The sequence below is a fragment of the Antedon mediterranea genome, chromosome 1 (assembly GCF_964355755.1).
Source record: "Antedon mediterranea chromosome 1, ecAntMedi1.1, whole genome shotgun sequence".
Taxonomy (NCBI): Eukaryota; Metazoa; Echinodermata; class Crinoidea; order Comatulida; family Antedonidae; genus Antedon; species Antedon mediterranea.
The window spans coordinates 40,356,893-40,380,247 of NC_092670.1; the positions used below are offsets into that span (position 1 = coordinate 40,356,893).

Here is a 23,355-nt window from a genome sequence, read left to right on the forward strand (position 1 = left end):
CATTTATAACAAAATATCCAAACAAACTTATATGACATTCAAATATTGTTCTGTATAATATAATTTGTAACTTTGAGATTATGCAAAATCCTACTATTAAACCTTTCAGTTGAAAGGATTTGAGAACATCTGGGTTGTTCCATAAAAGAGAGGTGTTCCAACATTGCACTGTCAGATAGATTCATCGTTCAGCTGAAGTGTAGAGAACATTGAACATACAATTGTAAGTATTACATGTTTACTTGAATATTAATTTAGCCTACTGACAACTTAAATTCTAAAATTAGAGAGACGAGTCCCTATTGACAGTTTCAACAATTTAAGAACGTGGCATGATGATTGGTTGAAATCAGTATTTTATTGAAAAGATAATGACTTAGCAAATGGAAATAACATATTCTTTTGTATGTAGCATAAAATTATAGTCATTTAACAGTATTAAAATACTTTTGAAATATTCATTTATATATACTTTTTTAATTCTTTTTTTCTGGTGGAACTAGCCTTAAAGCCCTCTGGGCTTATATAAGTTTCTCCAGCATAAGTGCATACTAATTTTTTAAAATAATAATGTATTGTTATTACATAATGATGGATTTTATGAAAATAAAATTGAATTATGGTAGAAAATAAAGGTGAATTGTATATTTTTTTTAAATTTAAATATTTATAAAACAAAATAATTGCTTCCAACATTTGATTGTTCTCCCAGTGTACTTCTATATTGGGTGAATTTGTAAGGAAGCTTTCAAGTGTGATCCAGAATGGATTGCAGAATGTTAGTAATTGGCTGTATGTTGGTTGTAATGGCTTCTGCCTGTTGCCCAGAAGATGATTGTGGATGCCCTTCATTTTTTGGGGTAAAAGTTGTGTTAGACTGAATATAAATATGTATATTCTGAACAATTTGACACCAAAAGCAAATCTGTATGACAAGTGGTTGTCGAGATATAAGAACCACACATTTCTAACCTTTGACCCCGATTTTGGGCATGTTCGCCCCAGATAACGAATTTGGCACATATCCCATGTTGTTCCTTGGGGTCTAATTATCCTATAACAGTTGAGATATTCTCTCCTAAATTAAATGCATACAAATCTTACCAAGGTCCTAGACTAGCAGTAGTTATTAATGAATAAAGGTCAATGACCTTTGACCCGACTATCTGACCAATGGCACAAGTAACCCGAAATTTGCAAAAACTTTATTTTGTTGTATGACCACTAAAACATAGATGTAGGCAAAACATTTGTCTTTTTAAACCCAGGAGTTGAGGAGCTATGAGCCATCAAATGCCACAAAAAGGTCACTGACCTTTGACCCTCAATATCTCACTAACGCAGCAACTAGAAGGCTGCAAAAATTTTTGGGTATTTATTCACACCTAAAGCTACAAGAAAATACCAAAAGACCTTTTATTAGAATTTTTTCAAGGTTACATAGGATAAATGTCACATATAGCCTGTACTAAAAGGGTTTTGGAAATGTGCACTCAGAGTTCTGGCTTGGTAATGATAATGTCAACCGTATAACATCTGATGGGGATTTTGAACTCTTAGTAGAGATGACAGATTACTTGGATGTAATGAAGTTTGCAAGATATTCTCACTTTCGTGTTGGTAGTGAGATGTCTAACTATCTTATGAGAATCAGTGGATACACAGGAACTGCAGGTTAGTGTACTCTCAATCAACTTACACTAAAAAAATGTTTAGTGCTTTTACTTAACAATAAAATAACCATATTGTATAATTCATAGAAAAAATCCCAACAACAAGAACAAATTCCCTAAAACAGGATGTAAATCTCTGGCATACAAGTTTAAAGAAAAATAAATAAACAAAACATATTCCTTGGGATACATATTCCGTGACACATCATTACCTATCTCGTTGAAAAGACAGGTCTTCAACCAATGCATCATACCAACCCTTATCTACAGTTCGGAAACATGGACCATTACTAAGCGTCTCGAAAAAAGGCTAAGAGTAACATAAAGGGCAATGGAAAGAGTACTAATAGGTGTCAAATACAAATCTCAGATTTAGATCAAGAGTTCAAGACATAATAAGCAGCATAAAATCAAAGAAATGGAGGTGGGCAGGACATTTGGCCAGGAGATGTGACAACAGATGGACAGTCAGACTGACAAATTGGACTCCAAGAACCTACAAAAGAGGCAGAGGGAGACAAAAGATGAGATGGAGGGATGAACTAACAACACATGGTGGCATTGCATGGCAAAGAGTAGCTAGAGACAGAAGTAAATGGTCAATTGGTGAAGAGGCCTTCGTCCTACAGTGGAAAGAAATAGGTTAAGAAGAAGAAGAAGAAATAAACAAAAATAAATCAAAAAGCTCATTGGGTTTATTGTAAATCATTTTACATCGTATAATTGTTTCTATACTTTATATAGTAGAAGAAAAAAACTGTATTTGAATAATGTATCTAATATTTTGTTTGTTTAGGTGACTCTTTGGCATACCACAATGGTCAACAATTTTCAACGTACGATAGAGACAATGATGTGCATTCTACACAAAGTCCTGTGGTTATTCAAACCTGAATGGCCTTTACCTTACACCAGGATCTACTTCTACTAGTACTACTGGCATATTTTGGTATCATTTCAAGGGAACTCATTATTACAGTCTCAAGAAAACAGTGATGATGGTTAAAAGAGCAACATAAGAGAGTTTTCATTATCACTTTATAGTAATTTGATTTATAAATATACAAAATGGCAAATATTTAATTTTTTTTTCAAGATGTAGTAAAGTCAACAATCCTGTTTGGCTATCATTTTTTAGTGTTATATTAATTATTTAAATTTAACTAGAATTTTGAATTAGAACTTTTTGTCTCTGGAAAACATTTCATTGTTTTATAAATGTTTTAACATATGAAAATTAAATTAATTTTCTTAAATTATTATTAATCACAGTGTTTCATCTCAATCACAAATCAATTAGCCACAACAAATTAGAAAAATCCCCAGGCCCCTTCTAAATCCCCAGGCCACCTCTAAATCCCCAGGCACCCTATAAATCCCCAGGCTCCCCTCTAAAAATCCCCATGCCCCCTCTAAAAATCCACAAGCCACCCCTCTGAAAATCCCCCGGCCCCCCTCTAAAAATCCCCAGGCCCCTTTAAAAATCCCCAGGCGCCCTATAAATTTCACAAATTGTAATGCAAAAGATAGGACATCAAATTAAGTTCAGAATTTCATTTCACTACTTTTAGGCCCTGGGCCCCCTTTTTCAAAATCCTGGATCCGCCACTGGTAGAAGTGTTTAAAAGGCATGGGAACATTTGCATTTTCAATTCACATAGTTTTGCTGCTTATGGCGCCTCATACATGTGATGCACATATTCACCTTATTAATACAGGATGTTAGCCATTTTTGAATAAATGCATTCACGAAGGATTTTGGATATTGTGTTTTGGAATTTGTTTGTACAGATAATTTATATACAGTTTGATATCATCATACAGTATAACTTGAAGTATGGTTTATGTGATCCACCAATGATATCAGTACTATGATACTGAAGGTGTCAGCAATAGAGACAGAAATAAATAAATAAATATTGTAATCTGGCAAAAATTATTAAGTAAAAGCAGAACTATTTTCAATATATCAATTTATTAGAAGAATAGTATAAAACAGTTTGTTTGTTTGGTTTGTTTCATTATGCATAAGTATAGGCAGTGTGTTGGATGACATCCCGTATGTAAGTTCAAAACAAAGGCCCAGAAGTCAGCATGTTGAATCTATGCCAGTATTACCTGTATAATCATCATGATACTCCAGTCCACTGTACTGATGTATACACAAGTGTGTCTTGTTTATCTAGTGAACATATAATCACCGTTTTCCTGACATTGGAAGCCATGCGGCCAAACTGCACTAAATCACGCGCACTAAACAGCTCACAATGAGGGCGACAGATAGCAATGTAGGAGGAGTGGAATAGCAACGGGTTACCTGAGGGGAAAAAAGAAAATTTGTAACATTATTTATTGACAAAATGTATTTATTATAATTTATAAATTCAAAGGAAAGATACTGAAAAAAATCTCAATGGGAATACAAATGAAATAAGCAAACAGCAAGAAATAAAGTGCCAAGCTTTCAGAAAACACTATTCCTTTGTCAGGGCTATTATTATATTTATAAAGATATTATTAAACCTACAAACGTGTTACTACTGTACCTGGGTAAACTAAAAAGTCACCTCCAAACTTTCCGCCACTTGTCAAGAAGTAGCCTTTCTCCCAGAAATCCTTAAAGACGCGGAATCTCAGCCAATCCGTTTCTGTTGATGGGTAGTTCCATTCATCGACGGGGTGTTTACTATAGTTGGTAGCACCTACAAATAAAATATCAAGTGGAAATCATTAAAAATACAAAATGTTTCTTCTTACAAATAAATAAGAAGCAGGGAAGGATCCTTGGACGTAGCGCTTGGTCCCCTTGACAGCTAGAATGACATGAACTACTTTTTGATATCTAGTTTTGACAGACTGTCAATATTACTATTAATATGTCAGCATTCCTCAATTAAAAAATCCTGGATCCACCCCAGAGAAGGGTTGTCTATATTGTATAATGTAAAAAGAGGGTGGCAAGTGGGTAGGCCTACAATATGAGGGAATCTATAAAGCTAAGAGAAAGGTCTACTGAGGAGGAAAAAGAAGATATTGATTAGTGGAGGGTGAGGTGAGATGCAATAACAAATTGCTTTTGTCTTACTTGTTGGTAGGTGTATGAGGCATCCTTGATTAGCCTTGCTAATACTGGTTTCTTCCTTTTCATCCACTTTGAACAATTCACATTTGTTCTTAGGTTCTGCTTCTTTTGTTGAATAGTTTATATTACATGGTGTGTCTACATCTTCATTTTTGTTACTTGTTTTATCTTCAGTTAATTTTAAATGTCCATGCTTTGAAATATCAACTTGGCTTCTTTCCTCAAATTCTTTGGTCAACTCTGTTTTGTCTTCATCTTTATTTTCATCTATGATTTTTTGTCTTTTGACATGTTCTTCTGAATCAGTATTATCTCTTTCTCTTTTGCCATATTTGGTGATTTCTTCTAAATCATGATCGATAGTAGGATGTTTGTCAATATTCTTTTCTTTTTGTTCAACTACCTGTGTTGTTATAGAACAAGTATTAGACAAACAATCATATATTGAATCTTTAACTTCTTCCTCAGTAGGTTTATTTGAAAACAATTCTTCAACGACCTCATTAGATTCTATTTTCCTGGCTACTTCCTCTTTCGTCTTTCCACTCAGCATCATTTTTCTACTCCTTGCTCTCTCCTTTCTTATAGTTTTCTTCTTTTTTGCATGATCTGCCTTATTTTTATTTAAAAATTCCACTTTCTTTGATTCTTTTTCTGACTGCATGATCTGTTTCTAAAATGAAAAATTGATAATGATAACACAGATGGAATAACATCAAGGAATAGACTCACATTTTAACAGATATTAAGCTCTGTCTACACTATCAAACTAGTGTGATGTACCCAAATATTGTAGTGATATGTCTAAATATGGTAGTGATATGACGTTACCATGTCCATATATAGGCACATCACATTTTTTGTCACATAAAGGTTGATAGTGTAGACAGAGCTTTAGTCTTGTAAAAGTTGACGATTTTAAATAAAGTAGAACTTCCAAACCTGTTCTGAGAAACTTTTCAATCTATCCTCCTGATACTTGTGCACATCTGCAGCTGTTGGAATTTTGACTTTTATATTTATAATCCTTGCCACACCTACAAAAATTAAATATTCATACTTTTTTTTTAACGTTATATTACCGGCTCTTTAAAAAATTTTAAAAATTGGGAGAAACATGAAGTAATCTGGAGAGTTGGTACCAGCATAGGAGGAAGTATATGGTACGAGAGATGGATTCAGGATGTTAGAAAATAAGAGATCCTACTTTCTTACAAATATAATGCAGGTGGGAAAGCCACGATTTTTTGAAATCGTACAATTTTTTTCTTTCGTCCAACCAGCAGTGAGCATTAATGATCTTGCTTGAAAACGGATAACCGAATCATGCTCGATGTGAAAGCTCGCTCAACGCTCGCGATATTTTTCTCAGGGCATGTGAAAGTAGCTCAACTCTGGTTAGTACTGTTAGGGTGCTGGTATGAGCTTATCATTCTTTTCCTTCTTCACTTTCCTTCCTTTTTCACAGCACTTTCAAAGAAAGAAACCATTTAATGAATGTATTAATAAAGTGAAAATAGTAATACCATATTCTATCAGGACAGCTGCTTCTTCTGGCATAAGTTGAAGAGGAAGACCAAGCTGCAAATTCTGATGTGGTGCTCTTGGTAGGCAACCGATTAGCTTTCCAACAATGTTGTGTTTTTCTCGAATCGTTTTTACATCTAAAAAAGAAAGCAATTTATTCAATCAGATGTAAATTAATTTTTATGCGACATAACTAAACGGAATAATTTTTTTGATACTAGAGTAATTAACAAGTGGAACTCGCTGCCCGAATCTGTTGTCAATAGCAAGAGTGTAAATTCATTCAAAAACAAACTTGACAAATACACACACATACACACATATGAGAGAAGAGGCTCCCTACGAGTTTAAAAACTCATTGCCTCTTAACTTTACTAAAGGTAAGAATTACTAAAGGTAAGAATAATTACTTGTCGGTTGATTATTAATATTTTTTAAAATTGATTATTTAATTGAAATCTAATCTAGGCTAGCCTATTAATACACAACATTTGAAATTAAAATGAAAACAAAACATTGTGAAATAAAAAGCAACTAACCACTACAGTGATACAAACAAAGCTAGGCCTAACTAGTGTTTGTTTTTATTTATTCCTAGCTAGTGTAGTGAGTCCTACTCACCCTCCTGCCTGCTGCCTGCTGCTGGCAGGTTTTCAGCCTGGTCTGGCTGGACCAAGATCATTTATGTTTATAGTACTTAAAATGTACATACCTTCTGCTTTCCAAATCAAGATTTTATTACTACATAATAGAAGATCAATTACATCTTCTTCACTATCCATTTTATCTGAATTTTAATGTATTTCTTATGAAGCAACCCACATGCGTTACGGATGGATGATTCCGTTGACTTTAAATAATGACCTTTGACCCTCTTATTTCCGCTGTGCGTTGTTAGATTGCTAGAATTTCCACCAATGGTAAAAGCGTATTCATTTAAAAGGACTTTACAAAAACATGAAATCACGTGGTGAAACCGCGCGAATTTGAGACACAGCGGCGGTAAGTTATTTTTGCACTGAGAAAAGAAAAAGGATAAACTGGTGTTTCTCTCTTTGTTTTAGTTAAAATAACGATTAAAAATGGATACAGATGTTGATCAGCAATTGAGGGAATATCAGAGAGATTACCTTGATTTCTTAGATGATGATGTGAGTGCATATTTTATTATTTAAAAAACATCGTTTTAGTAGGCCTAGCTAGGCCTCTAGTATAGTAGTAGGCCTAATTAATTGCCTAGCTAGGCCTAGGCCTAAAACTAATGATACTGATAGATAGGCTGTAGTGTATAACTAAAAAGGGTAGGCTAGTGTAGTAAGTAGAGGCCTACATACAGTAAAGAATCCTAGTAAAGCTAGGTAGAATGGTGTTAGAATGTGTAGCTCTCTAGACTACCGTATTTTCCGGAGTATAGGTCGACCCCAAGTATAAGTCGACCCCCAACTTTGACCTAGAATATCGTTGATTTTGGTATGACCTGAATATAAGTCGACCCCCAAAATCGGCTAATAACACAACTTACTTTAAAGTTCAAAGAAGGCTAGAAATGTATGAAATGTGGTTGTTTGTTTATACAATTATTAAAGTGTATGCCTAATCAATATCGGACGGACGTAATCACAACGGCTTCGCCGCCGTCTTCGCCAGCCTACAATAAATGACAGCGATGTAGCGTTACAGTACTTGCCATCAGCAATGTTTTTTCGCGTCACTCGAATAAATTAAAACGAGTTTTTCGTTAGGAGGCTTATTATTGTACAGGCGAGTAGTTGTAAATCGCGTTATCTGTAAATGTACACGCGCCGGACTGAGGAGAATTTATTTTATGAATAGACATGCGCAGTAATTGTAATTACGAACAAACAAACAAACTGCGCATGTGTATAGATGAAAATATCGCGGAATAACAAACATGCTGCATGGACATTCCAACATCGTGTAGTTCGTTTTGTGGTGTGTGTTACGATGTTTTCGCGAGTGAATACGAAGCATATGAAACACAAACGAAAACTATTTATTCTTAATTATTTTAATAAAAGCGTAATATAAACATCAAAATTAATCTTTGTTATATATTAATAGTACTTGTACCAGTACTTGTTGGAGTTGTATTATTTTGTACAATGTAGGTATTATTAAATTGAAAACTCCTGTGAGTGATTGATGATAGGCCACTGACCTTGCTAGGCCTTGACAGCTGACGGCTTTTGAACGAATTTTTTCGGCTTGATTTTTTTCAAAAATCGCATGGTCGGAGTATAAGTCGACCCCCCGATTTTGCAATTAAAATTTTCCCACAAAGTCTCGACCTATACTCCGGAAAATACGGTAGGCCATAATTATAATCTAATAATATTTAGTAGGCCTAGGCCTATGTAGTGATTCTTATATTAGATAAAAACAAATGTCTTTTTGTATTACTTACAGAATGACCAAGGAACCTATCAAGGCAAGGTGCGGGATATGATAAAGAACAATCAGTATCGACTTATAGTAAATATTAATGATCTGAGAAGGAAACTGCCAAAGAGAGCACAAAGGTATGCTACTGTGTATGCTATGACGTCAAGAAGGAAAAAGTGACAGAAAATAATTCTGTAGATTTCTATTTACAGTACTTGAATCTAATTATCAGCCACCATCCATATGTCAATTCAGCAATGCCAATTTAGGAGGCACAAACATTTTTATGTTATTCTGTGTTTTTTTTTTGTCAGAGAAATGGGCCGTTCCATGTCATAGAACTGAATTCACCATAGTAACACATGAAATCTTCAAAATTATGATTACAATTTTATTTTACTTTGCAGGATTCTTGAGGAATCTCATGAGGAAATCATCGCATTTCAACGAGCCCTGAAGGAGTTAGTAGCCTCAGCAGATACAGCTTATAGCAAGCAACACGAGGAGTTCTTTGTTGGTCTTGAGGGCAGCTTCGGAGCTAAGCATGTGACCCCAAGGTCACTGTCTGCTCGTAATCTGGGAAATCTTGTTTGTGTTGAAGGCATTGTTACAAAATGTAGGCACACTGGTTTTGTTGCAAAACAAATTTATAAATCTCATTAATTTTTCTATGATATGATATTTTTAGTGTGGTATCCGTTGCTTCCTTGAGCTTAAATCTAAACTTATCATTATCGCTTGGTGGTGAAGTAAGGAAACCAGGCTCAGAAAATTGTGGGGGGTCGTGTCTCACTCGGAACAAATCCTCAAATGTACAGAGTTGTGCAAACATCTGACTAATCAGCATATTGATTTTCAAAATATATAATATTGTAATATCTTTATAACTATTATCTAAAGCATGTCTACACTATCAAACAAAAAAGTGTGATGTGCCCATAAAATGGTAGTTATATATCCAAATATGATATGGTAGTGATATGACATCATCATGTCCATGAACACATCACATTCCTTTTGTCACATAAAGTTTGATAGTGTAGACAGTGCTTAACATAAAATATTGACATGTTTTTTTAGGTTCTCTTGTCAGACCAAAGATCGTGAGAAGTGTTCACTATTGCCAAGCAACTAAAAAGACGATGGAGCGGAAGTACACAGACTTGACGTCGTTAGATGCGTTTCCTTCCAGCTCTGTTTATCCAACTAAAGTAAGAGATTTCAAAAACAATATGCATGAAAGTGTTTCTTTATATCTAATGATAATAATAATAATGTTTAATTTAATTTCAACATTTCAGAAACAGAAAATGAAGAGCAAAAAAAAAATGAATGTTGAAAGTTCAAATTAAAAAGATTTGAGGAGTTGTTTCAATATCTTTACAATAATTGTCTAAAACAAATGTGTTTTGATTTAAAAGGATGACCAAGAAAACCCTCTTGAGACCGAGTATGGCCTTTCCATCTACAAAGACCACCAGACACTGACCATCCAGGAGATGCCAGAGAAAGCTCCAGCTGGTCAGTTGCCACGATCTGTGGACATCATCACTGATGATGACTTGGTAGATGAATGCAAGGTATGATCATAATATTCTATTAAAACTACCGCCACAGTTAGTGTTATTCAGAAAATTCAATATCATCAAATCTAACAATTATGCTCAAGAAATGATGTGTTCAGGGAATGAAATTGATAGAATTGTTTACGTTGAATTAAACATTGAGTTTACTACTGTTATATTTGAACATTTTAATTTTCTCTTTTGCAGCCTGGTGACAGAGTTCAAGTTATTGGGACTTACCGTTGTCTACCAAGTAAAAAGGGTTCGTTTACTAGCGGAACATTCAGGTAACATACTGTATTCTTTTTTCTTTGTAATTTCTTTCTGTTTTTTTTCTCAGCACTGGGACAATCTTTTGATTGTATAAGTGCTATATAAATCGAACAACATTACGTTATTGACTTATTTTCAATTACAAGTGATTTTACTGTAAATTTATTGTATAAACATTATTTTTTAAATTATTATCATAATTCTAAGCCAACTTCAAGTATGATACCAGTAATGAGCAGAAACACATTTTTTCTTTGCAGAACAATTCTCCTTGCCAACAACATTAGACTCTTGAGTAAAGAAAATGTTCCCACATACTCCGTCAAAGACATTCAAAACATAAAAAAATTTGCTCGTAATAAAAAAAATGACGTCTTTGAGTTATTGTCGCGGTCAATAGCACCCTCTATACATGGACATGAGTACATTAAAAAGGCTGTACTTTGTATGTTGCTAGGAGGAATGGAAAAAATCTTAGAAAACGGAACTCGTCTTCGTGGGTAAGTTTTCAACTTTTATGCAAGTACTAATTGTTTATTTTTGATGGCAGAAAAAATGTAATTAACTGCTTTTCAGAATTAATTTGTTAAAAACTTTATTTTGATTAGTGACATCAACGTTCTTCTGATTGGAGATCCCTCAACTGCTAAATCACAGATGCTTAGGTATGTGTTGCACACTGCACCAAGAGCCATTCCAACCACAGGTCGGGGGTCATCAGGTGTTGGTCTTACTGCAGCTGTAACTATGGACCAGGAGACTGGGGAACGAAGGCTAGAAGCTGGTGCTATGGTTCTTGCTGATAGGGGTGTCGTCTGCATTGATGAGTTTGACAAGGTTTGTGGATTATATTCCATGTCGAGTTCACTACTGTATAACCCTCATTTTTGCAGTCTAGTTTGACAAAAAAAAAGTGTGATTGTGTCCATATTTGAGCACATCACATTTATTTTTGTCACATAAAGTTTGATGTGTACAACAGAGCTTTATTATTTTCACAGATGAGTGATCAAGATCGAACAGCTATCCATGAGGTCATGGAACAGGGTCGTGTTACAATCTCTAAGGCAGGCATCCATGCCAAACTAAATGCAAGATGTAGTGTGTTAGCAGCTGCCAATCCAGTCTATGGAAGGGTATGTACAAAACATGGTAAAACTTTACGGCATAAAAACAGCTGTGAGTTACCTTTCTAAACTCCATTATATAACCTGATATCTGATAGAATATACATGTTTCTAAATATCTATATTCTCTTTAATACATATTCTCTGAAAATATAAAGTCCATCATAGCCAAATTGACCAATTGTCATTGGCATGAGGACAATCGTTAGCTGTTATTATGCAGAATACTGAATATCTATATACTACTACCATATAAAAGATCTAGCCTGCACAAATCTCATTTGGATCAGGAGTTGTGGCCTGGTGGTTATGATGCTTGGCTGCCAATCCAAGGGTCCTGGGTTCAAGTCCTGTCATATGTCAGGATTTTTTCTAATGACAATTTACAACTCCACTCCCAAAGACTTGTAATAAAGACTTTGTTTATGTAGAGCATTGTGTGTATATGTTTGTCTCGTGAACGGATTGCCACCTTTAATTTAAGAAGGATAGTGATTGAATTTGCTTATGGTTATCCTTGGCAATTTGCCTAAATATATAAAATAAATAAAATAAACCCATCAAGGCCAGAAGGCTATAATATGCAAGCAACCCATTTGTTAAAACAGATTGAACTATTTGTGTGAAAACATTTTAAAAAACAACAATAACCGATTTTGTTTTCTCTTTTAGTATGATGAGTATAAAACCCCAATGGAAAACATTGGTCTTCAAGATTCGTTGCTTTCACGTTTTGATCTTATCTTCATTGTTCTAGATCAAGTAAGTTTAACCTTTCAATCAAACATTAAAATGGCAAGCATATATATATTTGAAGTCCCTATCAATAATGTAATGTATCTTGTCTATTAGATGGATCCTGAACAAGACCGTAGGATCTCAGACCATGTGCTCCGTATGCATAGATACCGCGCCCCAAATGAGCAAGATGGTGATGGTAAGTTATTTTTAAGGACCATCATTGATCTAAAAATGTATTTATTATTTATTTGGGGTGACCTCTTCAGTGCAAGCCTTCTCTTGCAGAGGATCAGTACACAACTCACAACAAAATTAAAATCAGAGAAAAACCGATAACACAAAAAAACAAAAACACTACACCCACCACACCTATCCCCTTAATATAAAATTTTTCTCTACTCCAGGTTCAGTTTTGTAGCCTTGCTGAAAATGAAGTGAGCCCTCTGTAATTGTTGGCATTATATTGTGAAAAAATGACAATGCTTTTCAAATGTCATTTCTCAGTGATTTTTAACGCAGTATATTTACATTTTGGTTTTTTATTTTTCTTAAGCTCTTCCAATGGGAAGTTCCGTAGATCTCCTGGCAACAAAAGATCCTGACGCCATTGAGCAGGATGAGGGAGATGACGTTCCTATTTATGCTAAACATGATAATCTTCTCCACGGAAAGAAGAAAAAGTAAGATTCACACTAAAGCTCTGTCTACACTATCAAACTAGTGTGATGTGTCCAAATATGGTAGTGATCTGACATCATCCTGTCCATATATAGGCATAAAGTTTAAAAGTTAAGACAGAGCTTTAAATTAACACACTGTTTTTAAAATCATTTTTGCATCATTGTATCATAAAAATGTACATAATAAGTGACATAATTGAAGTAAAATTGAACAAATAATTATGATTTTGCAACACCAGTCAAGATGATTGTGCAACACCAGTCAAGATGATTGTGCAACACCAGTCAAGATACTATCTCTGTCAAATATTCTGTCATATATTTATTTCTCTGAAAATTAGTGGATATTCACAATATTCGCCTCTGATTATAGTACAGCTTAGAAGTTATTTACAATTAAGCTACATTACAAAACTGATATTCAAAGTATTTTGTGTGGTTTCTTTTTTAAAGTTGGGCTGACTGAAATTAGAATAAGTGTGCTCTATCAATGTGCATGATAATAATAAATTATATAACAATTTAATCACCAGGCAACAGTATGTAAACATGGCCTTTATGCGGAAGTATGTGCACATTGCGAAGAGCATCAAACCTGCATTGACACGTGATGCGGCGGACTTCATCGCTGACGAGTATTCCAAAATACGCAGTCAAGAAGCCGTAGCCGCTAACACAGCACGGGTAACTAACCTCAAACAATTAAACTGTAATAATATCTATAAAGCACATAACATTAAGTGATGTATTACTGAACAACATTAATGTTTAAATGGTCGGGAAAGAAATGCCAAGTCCACATGATTTAGTATAACTCATAATTTAATTTCTTCTGATTTAATAAAAAAAATGATGTATGTCGTTTTTTAGACGCAGCCAATCACACCGCGTTCCTTGGAGACGATGATTCGACTAGCAACGGCACATGCGAAGGCACGTTTGAGTAAAACAGTCGATTTGGAGGACGCTCAGGCGGCGCACGAACTCGTTCAATTTGCAATATTTAAAAAGGTAAATTAATTTTCAGTGTGTTATTAATTTTCTAATTTATTGATATACATTATGCTGTATGAATACAAATTATGAACATTCAACTAAAGAAATTAATAATTGAGAGAAAATGTGATGTGAATAATAATGAAATAAGAAAATACTCATAAAGGCAGCCAATACTATTTTTGTAATATTGTTTACTTATTACTTAATTTCATATGATATATATATGTATTTTAGTTACTCAAGTTGTGTTGCAAGCCCACTCTATGGCATATAAACAAACCTTGTATGAACCCTGTGTTGCAAGCCCACTCTATTGCATAAACAAACCTTGTATGAACCCTGTGTTGTAAACCCACTCTATGGCATAAACAAACCTTGTATGAACCCTGTGTTGCAAGCCCACTCTATGGCATAAACAAACCTTGTATGAACCCTGTGTTGTAAACCCACTCTATGGCATAAACAAACCTTGTATGAACCCTGTGTTGTAAACCCACTCTATGGCATAAACAAACCTTGTATGAACCCTGTGTTGTAAACCCACTCTATGGCATAAACAAACCTTGTATGAACCCTGTGTTGTAAACCCACTCTATGGCATAAACAAACCTTGTATGAACCCTGTGTTGTAAGCCCACTCTATGGCATAAACAAACCTTGTATGAACCCTGTGTTGTAAACCCACTCTATGGCATAAACAAACCTTGTATGAACCCTGTGTTGTAAACCCACTCTATGGCATAAACAAACCTTGTATGAACCCTGTGTTGTAAACCCACTCTATGGCATAAACAAACCCTGTATGAACCCTGTGTTGCAAGCCCACTCTATGGCATATAAACAAACCCTGTATGAACCCTGTGTTGCAAGCCCACTCTATTGCATAAACAAACCTTGTATGAACCCTGTGTTGTAAACCCTATTCCAAGTTTCATGCAAGTTGTTAGAGTACTACAGTTCAGTATCTTGTAATGTGACTTTATTTGTAAACATAATTTATTGTTTTTACAGGTTTTGGAAAAGAAAAAGAAAAAGCGAGGAAGTGACGATGAAGAAGAGAGTGATGAAGAGGAAGAGGAAGAAACGCAGAAACGAGAACCAAGAAAACGAAAAAAGTATAACACCCTTTGAATTTTAAATCAATGTTTCCAGACGAATGTTAGATCTGTAAAACCTTGTCTACACTATCAAACTTTATGTGACAAAAAAATGTGATGTACCAATATATGGACATGATAATGTCATATCACTAGCATATTTGGGCGAATCACATCAAATTAGTTTGATAATAGTGTAGACAGAGCTTTTGTGGACACTATTTTATACAGTTGATAAATTAAATGTATAAAATAATAAATGTTGGTTGACTCATTTATCATAATCAACATTAACATATTTGATTGACTAGGTCAAAGTTCAGATACATTTATGGGGTTATGAGTAGGAAATGTCAATCACAAATCCTTACTTAAAATTAACTTGGACATTATCATTTAGAAAGCTTCAAACTGCATTTAAATGATATAAAAACATTTTTTATGCTGCTTTTTTTTTCAACTGTCTTTAAAAAGTTTAACCCTTCCAGTTTAGCCCAGTGGAATTATTCTTTTATTAAATTTTTTTTTTTTTTAAATAAATCACAGATTTTACATTATATTTCTTTGTGTTAGTTTACCAATACCGGATTTGTCCGGTTTTCCAGAATTGTTTAAAGCATTTTATTAATAATAAAATGGATTTTTAGACCTTTTCTGGTTTTTGGAGAATTTCCAGGAGAATGTTGGGAAAGTCGACTGTATTGTTATAAAAATAAAAGTGTGAATTGCACATTTATAAACGAACTTTATTGTAATTGTTTTTAGGAAGTCAAGAGAAGATGCAGGGAAGAAGGTAGCTAAGAAAGGTGAAGAGGGATATGATCCGTACGATTTTGACAGCTTTGATGAGGATGAGGAAGGAGGTAAGCCTCAAACCGTACTGTACTAGTATTTATAATATGATTAAAATATGTACATCATGTATTTGCCATCAATCAAATTAAATAGATTGCTACATATTAAGTAAGCATATTCACCTTGAATTAATTATTTACAAATACACAGTGTATACATACATATCAAGCATATTTTGTCTTTATATCTAAAGTTGCAATAACGCCAAAATCAGTGGTAGAGCCGGAGAAGGATGATGAACAAATGGACACAGACGAACCACAGACCATTTCAGATGAAAGGTATGTTTTGTTGTTTAAGTTTTTGTTTGCATCACTAAAAGACATTTACACATAGCCCTCCCCTCCTTCCGTTCAAAGATACACAGTAAATTCTCAATATAATATATAATAATTATATCATATAAAAAGTTTTAAAAATACATTAAAATGTTATACTATTGGATTTTAATGTTTTACAAAAGATTATATAATCGGCAACTGCTACATTCTGTGAAACAATGGGAATGTGTTTTCAAACAATGACATCATATTTCACTGACAAAACAACAGACTAATGTGTTAGGCTTTGTCTTATGTTGGCCTATATACCCCAGCTTGTGTCAGTAACGACATGTTAAGTGGAGCTAAATACACGTTATATCATGACACTTGATAACAGCCTGCTTTCACAAATCACATTTAGCATTATAATGGCCTTTATCACGTTTACACTACCTGAAGATTTGAAAAAAGAGCATTCAAATTCTACACACTGAAACAAGATATAACCCTTCAAAAGACAAAAGTATAATTTACTTTGCATTATACAAGCATTAAAGTATGTGTTTAATGGTGAAACAAATTTTAATGATGGCACATTCAATTTATGCCACTAATGTAATGTAAAGAAACGCCTATACTTACAGTGTGTGAATGAAAATGTTGTTCGAATGTAAATGTCTTTTTATTGAATGTTTAATTAAATCAAGTTGTACCTCACGACTTTTTCAACTCCACTCCCTAAAGCCCAATTTACAAAGACGAGCGGTAACAGTAAACTGAAACCCACGTAGCTTGTCCCACATACAATCTATCTATCCTGAACAGAAAGCGCCCGTCCGCTATGCCTTGTGTGTAAATGGTCAGAAAGCGCCCGTCCGCTATACCTTGTGTGTAAATGGTCAGAAAGCGCCCGTCCGCTATGCCTTGTGTGTAAATGGTCAGAAAGCGCCCGTCCGCTATGCCTTGTGTGTAAATGGTCAGAAAGCGCCCGTCCGCTATGCCTTGTGTGTAAATGGTCAGAAAGCGCCCGTCCGCTATGCCTTGTGTGTAAATGGTCAGAAAGCGCCCGTCCGCTATGCCTTGTGTGTAAATGGTCAGAAAGCGCCCGTCCGCTATGCCTTGTGTGTAAATGGTCAGAAAGCGCCCGTCCGCTATGCCTTGTGTGTAAATGGTCAGAAAGCGCCCGTCCGCTATGCCTTGTGTGTAAATGGTCAGAAACCGCCCGTCCGCTATGCCTTGTGTGTAAATGGTCATAAGGAATAATATAGATTCTATATTTTACTGTTACCATGTGTAAATTGGCCTTTAGCCTCAAATGAGACTTTTTGAGAGTTTATAAGCATGATAAATAATAGTTTATCCATTTTGATTGATTTATTTCTTTACAGATTGAAGTCTTTTAAGTCCATTCTGCAGAAAATGTTCGCGGACCAACATGTTCAACAACTTGAAATTGAAAAAGTGAAAGTTGCCATCAACAAAGCGCATCCTATGGAAATATTTACAGACGCTGAATTCCAGTCGGCGTTGAACACGATGCAGGACGCAAACCAGGTGTACGCCTCTGGAAACCTCATATTCCTGATATAGAATCAACTCTGAACTAACTTAGAACTGATACTGAAATAAATAAGTTAAAAGACTTGAATTAAAACTTATCTGGTGAAAAATATTCACCATAGTAAAATGCCAGTGTCTAGTTAAAAATATAAGTGGATTTAAAAGCAAATACGGTAAAAATATGCACAATAATATTGTCTAGAAACATTTTGTCAGCCAATAAAGTTGAGTGGTTTAAAAAAGACCCAACCATTTCTATTGGTTGAATCAAATCTAAAGACACTGGTAATCTATATTATATAGCACGATCTTATTAACATTCTGTCTCTGATGATAAAATTAGAATAAATGTGTGTTGGCCTATTAGCATACCTGTACTGTACATGGATGTGAAATAATATGAGGGTAAATAAATAAATGTCACCTGGTATGTAGATAGACTGTAGATGGACTGACAAAGGAAGCCCTCTTGAAAAAGATAGAAATAAAACAGTTTTTGTAAATTGTAGCTTTGCTAATTGTAAGTCTAGTTGTAAATATTTTGTACTGTTATTATATAAAGTTTAACAATACAAGGATTACTGTGCAAAAATGCTTCAGAAAAACCAAAACAAAATTTAAAGAAAAGGTGATTATACTGGAGCTCTGTACATAGGCCTACTGTACACATGTTAAGGACGGTTTAGTTTATATAAACACATTTTGACAAATAAAACAAGTTGACACAACAACAATTATGACCTCTCTGTTTATCGTTTATCATAATAATATACAAATATAAATCGTTATTGTACTGCGTTAAGTATGTAGTAAAACCAATCGTATTCACAAACTTTAAGAAATTTGATTACTTAAATGCCAAGGTTAACTTGTTTATTCCTTTTTTTTAATTGTTTTTTTTTTACAATAATATACAAACGGTTTTATTGCTGTGAGTTTGGAGTGATTCAAATGATATCGGCACAATAAATTGTAAAATAAATGCTTATAAAGAAATAAAAACAGATTTGCAAGGTAAGCATTCTGAATACAATTAAAGGTATAGCAATCAATACTCTCATTGCATCAGTTGTCGCTCAATATAAAGAGCGATTTGAACCCACGACCCTGTAATTCGAAGTCACTTCCACTTTCTTATTTTAATTTACAATAAAAAACCAGTAAATTCAAGCAGAGTAAATATAAATAAGTATATTGAATATGTAAGTTTAAAGACACCTTGAACAAATAGTAAGGATTGAAAACAAACACGAACCTGGATTTCGAGGGCTAATCAAATCAAAACTTTCATTTTTGTAGAACTGAGTGAAATAATTTTCGTTTTCTACAATTTGCGTTGATTTATTAGCAAAAGAAGTTTCCGTTTTTGTTGGTTTCAGTAAATTAAATTAATGTTTTTACTTTTGAAAGTATGCAACGTTTTAATCAGAGTCATGCTGATGACTAACCTAGGCCTACCAATAAAAGTTGTCACTCACTCGATCACACAAGAACCATGCTTTTAAAGCTCAGTCTGCACTATCAAACTTTATGATAACAAAAATGAGATGTGCCCATATATGGACATGACGATGTCATATCACTACCATATTTGGGCACATCATATTTTTTTGTTAAACTAGTTTGATAGTCAGACAGAGCACGTTTTTAATCTCAACATGATACAATTAACAATTTAGTTGTTAAGTTTGATTATTGGGTGCAACGCAAGGACGTACGCGCAACGCATGTAATGTTACCAATCACAAGCGACATGGAATGGTACGTCGATTGTGATTGGCCAACACCACTTGCGTGCATACCGTCCAAGTGGGAACCAAGCTTTAATAATCGAGAACCAGAAGACATCGACATCGAATTGAATTGCCTGTTGGTTGGGGGTTCCTTGTTTTTTTTAATACAACCGGGTGTTTCGCGTGCTATTTGCAAGCGTTACATGGATGGATAACAAGTACATTAAATCATGTTTATACAAATAATCAATTCTTGACCTTTAACCTACAAATTCATGAAGAGGCAAAGGTTTTTTAAGACAATCCGTTAACTATCTATAGGAAACATAGTCGAATCTCTTTATTTCCGTCGACAATCAATTAAATTTGCTAATAATAGACCTAGATTTGGTTAAATTACGCGTGGACCCTGTCTCGAGATGTGGTTTGCTTGTTTGTCTCCCAGACCAACCTGGTTTCCTGTCGTTTGACAGTTTTTCAGACGATCAGCTTCCTCAAACTTCTTAACCGCAAGTAGGCCTATAAGAGAGACTTATCACATTAACATTTTACAACTTATTTGTGTCTCAGCGTCAATTTTACGCAATATGGCCTTTTCATAACTTGTTGAAATTTCAAACACGAAAAACTGTTTTGGAATAGAGAAATAACGAGTTGTGAATTATGGTGAATGATCAGTAGTGGATATGAAATGGGAGGGGTCTAACATTTCTGAGGGGCGGGTCGGTATTCTTGGATCCGCCTATGTCATTTCAGCCTGAATGACGGATATTGAGAAGACGATGATGAGGATATCATGATGATGATAATGAGGATGTCATGATGATGATAATGATGGTGATGATGATGTGATGATGATGGTGATTATGATAATGATGATGATGATGTGATGATGATGATAATATGATGACGATGGTGATGATGATGATGATGATGATAATAATGATAATGATGATGATGATGATGATGATGATGATGACGACAACGACGACGATGATGATGATGATAATGATGATAACGATAATGATGAGATGAACAAGAACGAATCATGATAGGTTTTAATAATTGATGAAGATTGTTGAAGCATTATAAATGATAAAGAGATAAACTAGATGATGACACAGTCTTGCATCCAGTACTCGGTAGCAGCGATGGTAAACATCCATCTTGGATTACGTAGGATTCTTAAAGCACATAAAACTCATTGTGGTATCTTGTATATTAATATGGTAACACGGTTTAAATGGATCAGTGCTAAGTAGCACTTTTCTCGTGGGAAATCTTTATTTTATATGACAAGATACCGTAAAAGCTGCTGCACATACTTTGTTAAACAGTCGGCGAATAACGTGTTCTTTTTATTTTGTTTTTTACTTTATATATACCGTTATTATTTAATTTTCTTGTAGATAAACTGTGATCGCAAAGACCAATGGGTTGAGGCGACAATGCTAGATCGTCATGTACTAAAACGCTTTCAGCGACTCATGACATAATTATGGTAGGGTTAAAATTGTAACTGTAAACTTAAATTTAATTTACTCCTAATTAATTCAAACTGGGCAAGCACGCATTAATACACACCAGGAAATGTTAATCAATTAAAATAATTATCATCAGGGTCACATCTACACAGTCCGCCTTGATACAACACGCGTAAAGTAAGCATACAATAATATGTTTAGACGCGCGCGTGAACTACCGTACTTTCCCATCGGCAGCGAGTACTGAGAGCATTACTCGCTTCATATATGTTTACGTACGCTTCATGTATTTTTTCAGACAAAAAATGTCCAAATATGTTCGTATTTCCGACGGCATGATATGATATGACGGGTAAAAGACATAACGGTTTTATCTCCATAGAAATTGTGTTTATTTATTTTTATATCCCAACTGAGTTTTTAACACATTTGCTTTAGACGACAGAAATAATTAATCATTCAAGTTTTTAAAATTATATAAAATATTTTATGTCAATTTCAATAATACAGTATAATAATAAACAGATATTATTATACAGCAATACAGAAAACTAAAACAGAAAGAGATACATTGATTTTACACACGCGTCTAAATCCTGATAATAATAGTACGACTTTTGTACGCGCACGTGAACATTGTTGCTTCGTTGTGTAAAGCCCTCCATATATCGGTAAATACGGACGAACTAATTTATCGACATTACCTAATTTAAAATGTTTTAGTGGTTCGTACGAAACCATTCAATTAATATACAAAAATAATTTAATTTGAACTAACCTCTGACCTTTAAGGTGATATAACAAAGATACACATTTCGACGCACATTATGACGACACAATATTAAATGAAACCTTACTTTTATTTTCATATCTCGTAATTATGTAAAAATTAGAATTTAAAAACAGATAAATAACTTATTAATTAGTTTAAATGGATGAATTCTACATTCTATATTACGTAATAGTCGAGGGATTTCAGTTATGTAAAAGTCAGCTTTTCATTAAAAGAAAAGTAGTAAATAATTAATTTCACTAGGGCTACATTACATTTGTAAAACTTACTAAGGGAGCATGTCAAATCCTACTGCAGTTACAGCAGGAAATATACTTTTTACCTGATTATGCTATAGTTAGTATTATTTTGCAAACTATTTTTGGCTTATTGTTTATTGCAGTAACTGGCGCCTCATAAACTTTTAGGATTGAACAAAATTCATACGTTATTTTAGTAAATAATTAAGTTACTGCAGTAACTTCAGTAGAATAATTTTGACATTATTCATAATCTATATATAAATTTATTAATATAATATTATTGAGGTATAGCATTTAATAAATAAATGAAATAATATTTGTGGGTTTAACCCTCATTATTTTGTACGATATAATTCTGTATCGTCCAAAAAGCTCTTCGATTTTGACGTTCCCTGGGCAAAAACATGAATGTAATCAAAGGAGCTTTTACTGAATCAGTTCGTTCATTTCACTATTAACAGATTTGTTTATCTTTCGATGCCTCACACGATTGATGATATCATTCTTACTTGAAGGAGTTTGAACTTTTACTTCCCTAAATCGATCCTCACAAAATGATTTAATTAAATAGAGTACAAAGGCAAGCTTAGGTGGCACACACACGCACATCTATTATCATTTGAAATATTAAAGCTTGGTCCCACTAGGACGCAACTTACAACGACGTGAGCGCAACGAAAGTAATTTGGCCAATCACGACGCGATGTTAATGATTCATCGCGTCATGATTGGTTAAATTACTTGCGTTGCGCGTTTCGTCCATCAGCAGTAAATCGTGGTTCCCCACTAGGAGACGCAACGCAAGGACGTACGCGCAACGCATGCGAGTTTTGACGAATGACAAGCCACTGTTCGAATAATCCATCACTTGTGTTTATCACTAAAGCGTGGTTCCCACTAGCGACGCAACACAAGGACGTAACGCACCGCAAGTGAATTGACCAATCACAAGCGATTGCTTATTCGTTTGTGATTGCTAACTGTCTATAACTTTGCTTGTCATTGGTTAAAACGCTTGCGTTGCGTTTACGTCCTTGCGTTACGTTCTAGTGGGAACCAAGCTTTAAGCGTGGTTCCCACTAGCGACGCAACACAAGGACGTAACGCACCGCAAGTGAATTGACCAATCACAAGCGATTGCTTATTCGTTTGTGATTGCTAACTGTCTATAACTTTGCTTGTCATTGGTTAAAACGCTTGCGTTGCGTTTACGTCCTTGCGTTACGTTCTAGTGGGAACCAAGCTTTAAGCGTGGTTC

General features: G+C 34.4%; 2 protein-coding genes across 5 annotated transcripts in view; one reads left to right on the plus strand and one right to left on the minus strand.

Moving 5' to 3' along the window:
* The window catches only part of LOC140050083 (tRNA-splicing endonuclease subunit Sen34-like), a 64,764-nt gene extending 57,637 nt beyond the window's left edge, over positions 1 to 7,127 (minus strand). For 2 of the 3 annotated variants that reach the window (XM_072095114.1, XM_072095105.1), the window contains exons 1-6: positions 6,995 to 7,127; positions 6,282 to 6,419; positions 5,698 to 5,792; positions 4,759 to 5,428; positions 4,220 to 4,375; positions 3,792 to 3,990 (exon numbers count right to left, since the gene is read on the minus strand). In XM_072095114.1, coding sequence (XP_071951215.1) covers positions 3,803 to 3,990; positions 4,220 to 4,375; positions 4,759 to 5,428; positions 5,698 to 5,792; positions 6,282 to 6,419; positions 6,995 to 7,064 — 1,317 coding nt within the window. In that variant the 5' untranslated portion in view covers positions 7,065 to 7,127 and the 3' untranslated portion in view covers positions 3,792 to 3,802. Of the gene's footprint in view, positions 1 to 3,716; positions 3,991 to 4,219; positions 4,376 to 4,758; positions 5,429 to 5,697; positions 5,793 to 6,281; positions 6,420 to 6,994 lie in introns of those variants that run through there. The other variant, XM_072095095.1, reaches the window with a different exon arrangement.
* Positions 7,128 to 7,272: 145 nt separating this feature from the next.
* Positions 7,273 to 18,719, plus strand: LOC140039988 (zygotic DNA replication licensing factor mcm3-like). Of its 2 annotated transcripts, none has more exons than XM_072085590.1 (18): positions 7,273 to 7,433; positions 8,710 to 8,822; positions 9,093 to 9,301; positions 9,766 to 9,896; positions 10,107 to 10,265; positions 10,458 to 10,537; positions 10,784 to 11,023; positions 11,132 to 11,360; positions 11,525 to 11,659; positions 12,323 to 12,412; positions 12,503 to 12,587; positions 12,945 to 13,071; positions 13,605 to 13,755; positions 13,942 to 14,082; positions 15,082 to 15,185; positions 15,933 to 16,030; positions 16,216 to 16,303; positions 17,674 to 18,719. In XM_072085590.1, the coding sequence occupies exons 1-18, from the start codon at positions 7,365 to 7,367 to the stop codon at positions 17,873 to 17,875; spliced, it is 2,451 nt and encodes an 816-aa protein (XP_071941691.1). In that variant the 5' UTR covers positions 7,273 to 7,364; the 3' UTR covers positions 17,876 to 18,719. The 2 variants fall into 2 exon arrangements, with proteins under 2 accessions (XP_071941691.1, XP_071941700.1); XM_072085599.1 differs by lacking the exon at positions 7,273 to 7,433 and adding an exon at positions 8,319 to 8,610.
* The last annotated feature ends 4,636 nt before the right edge of the window (positions 18,720 to 23,355 follow it).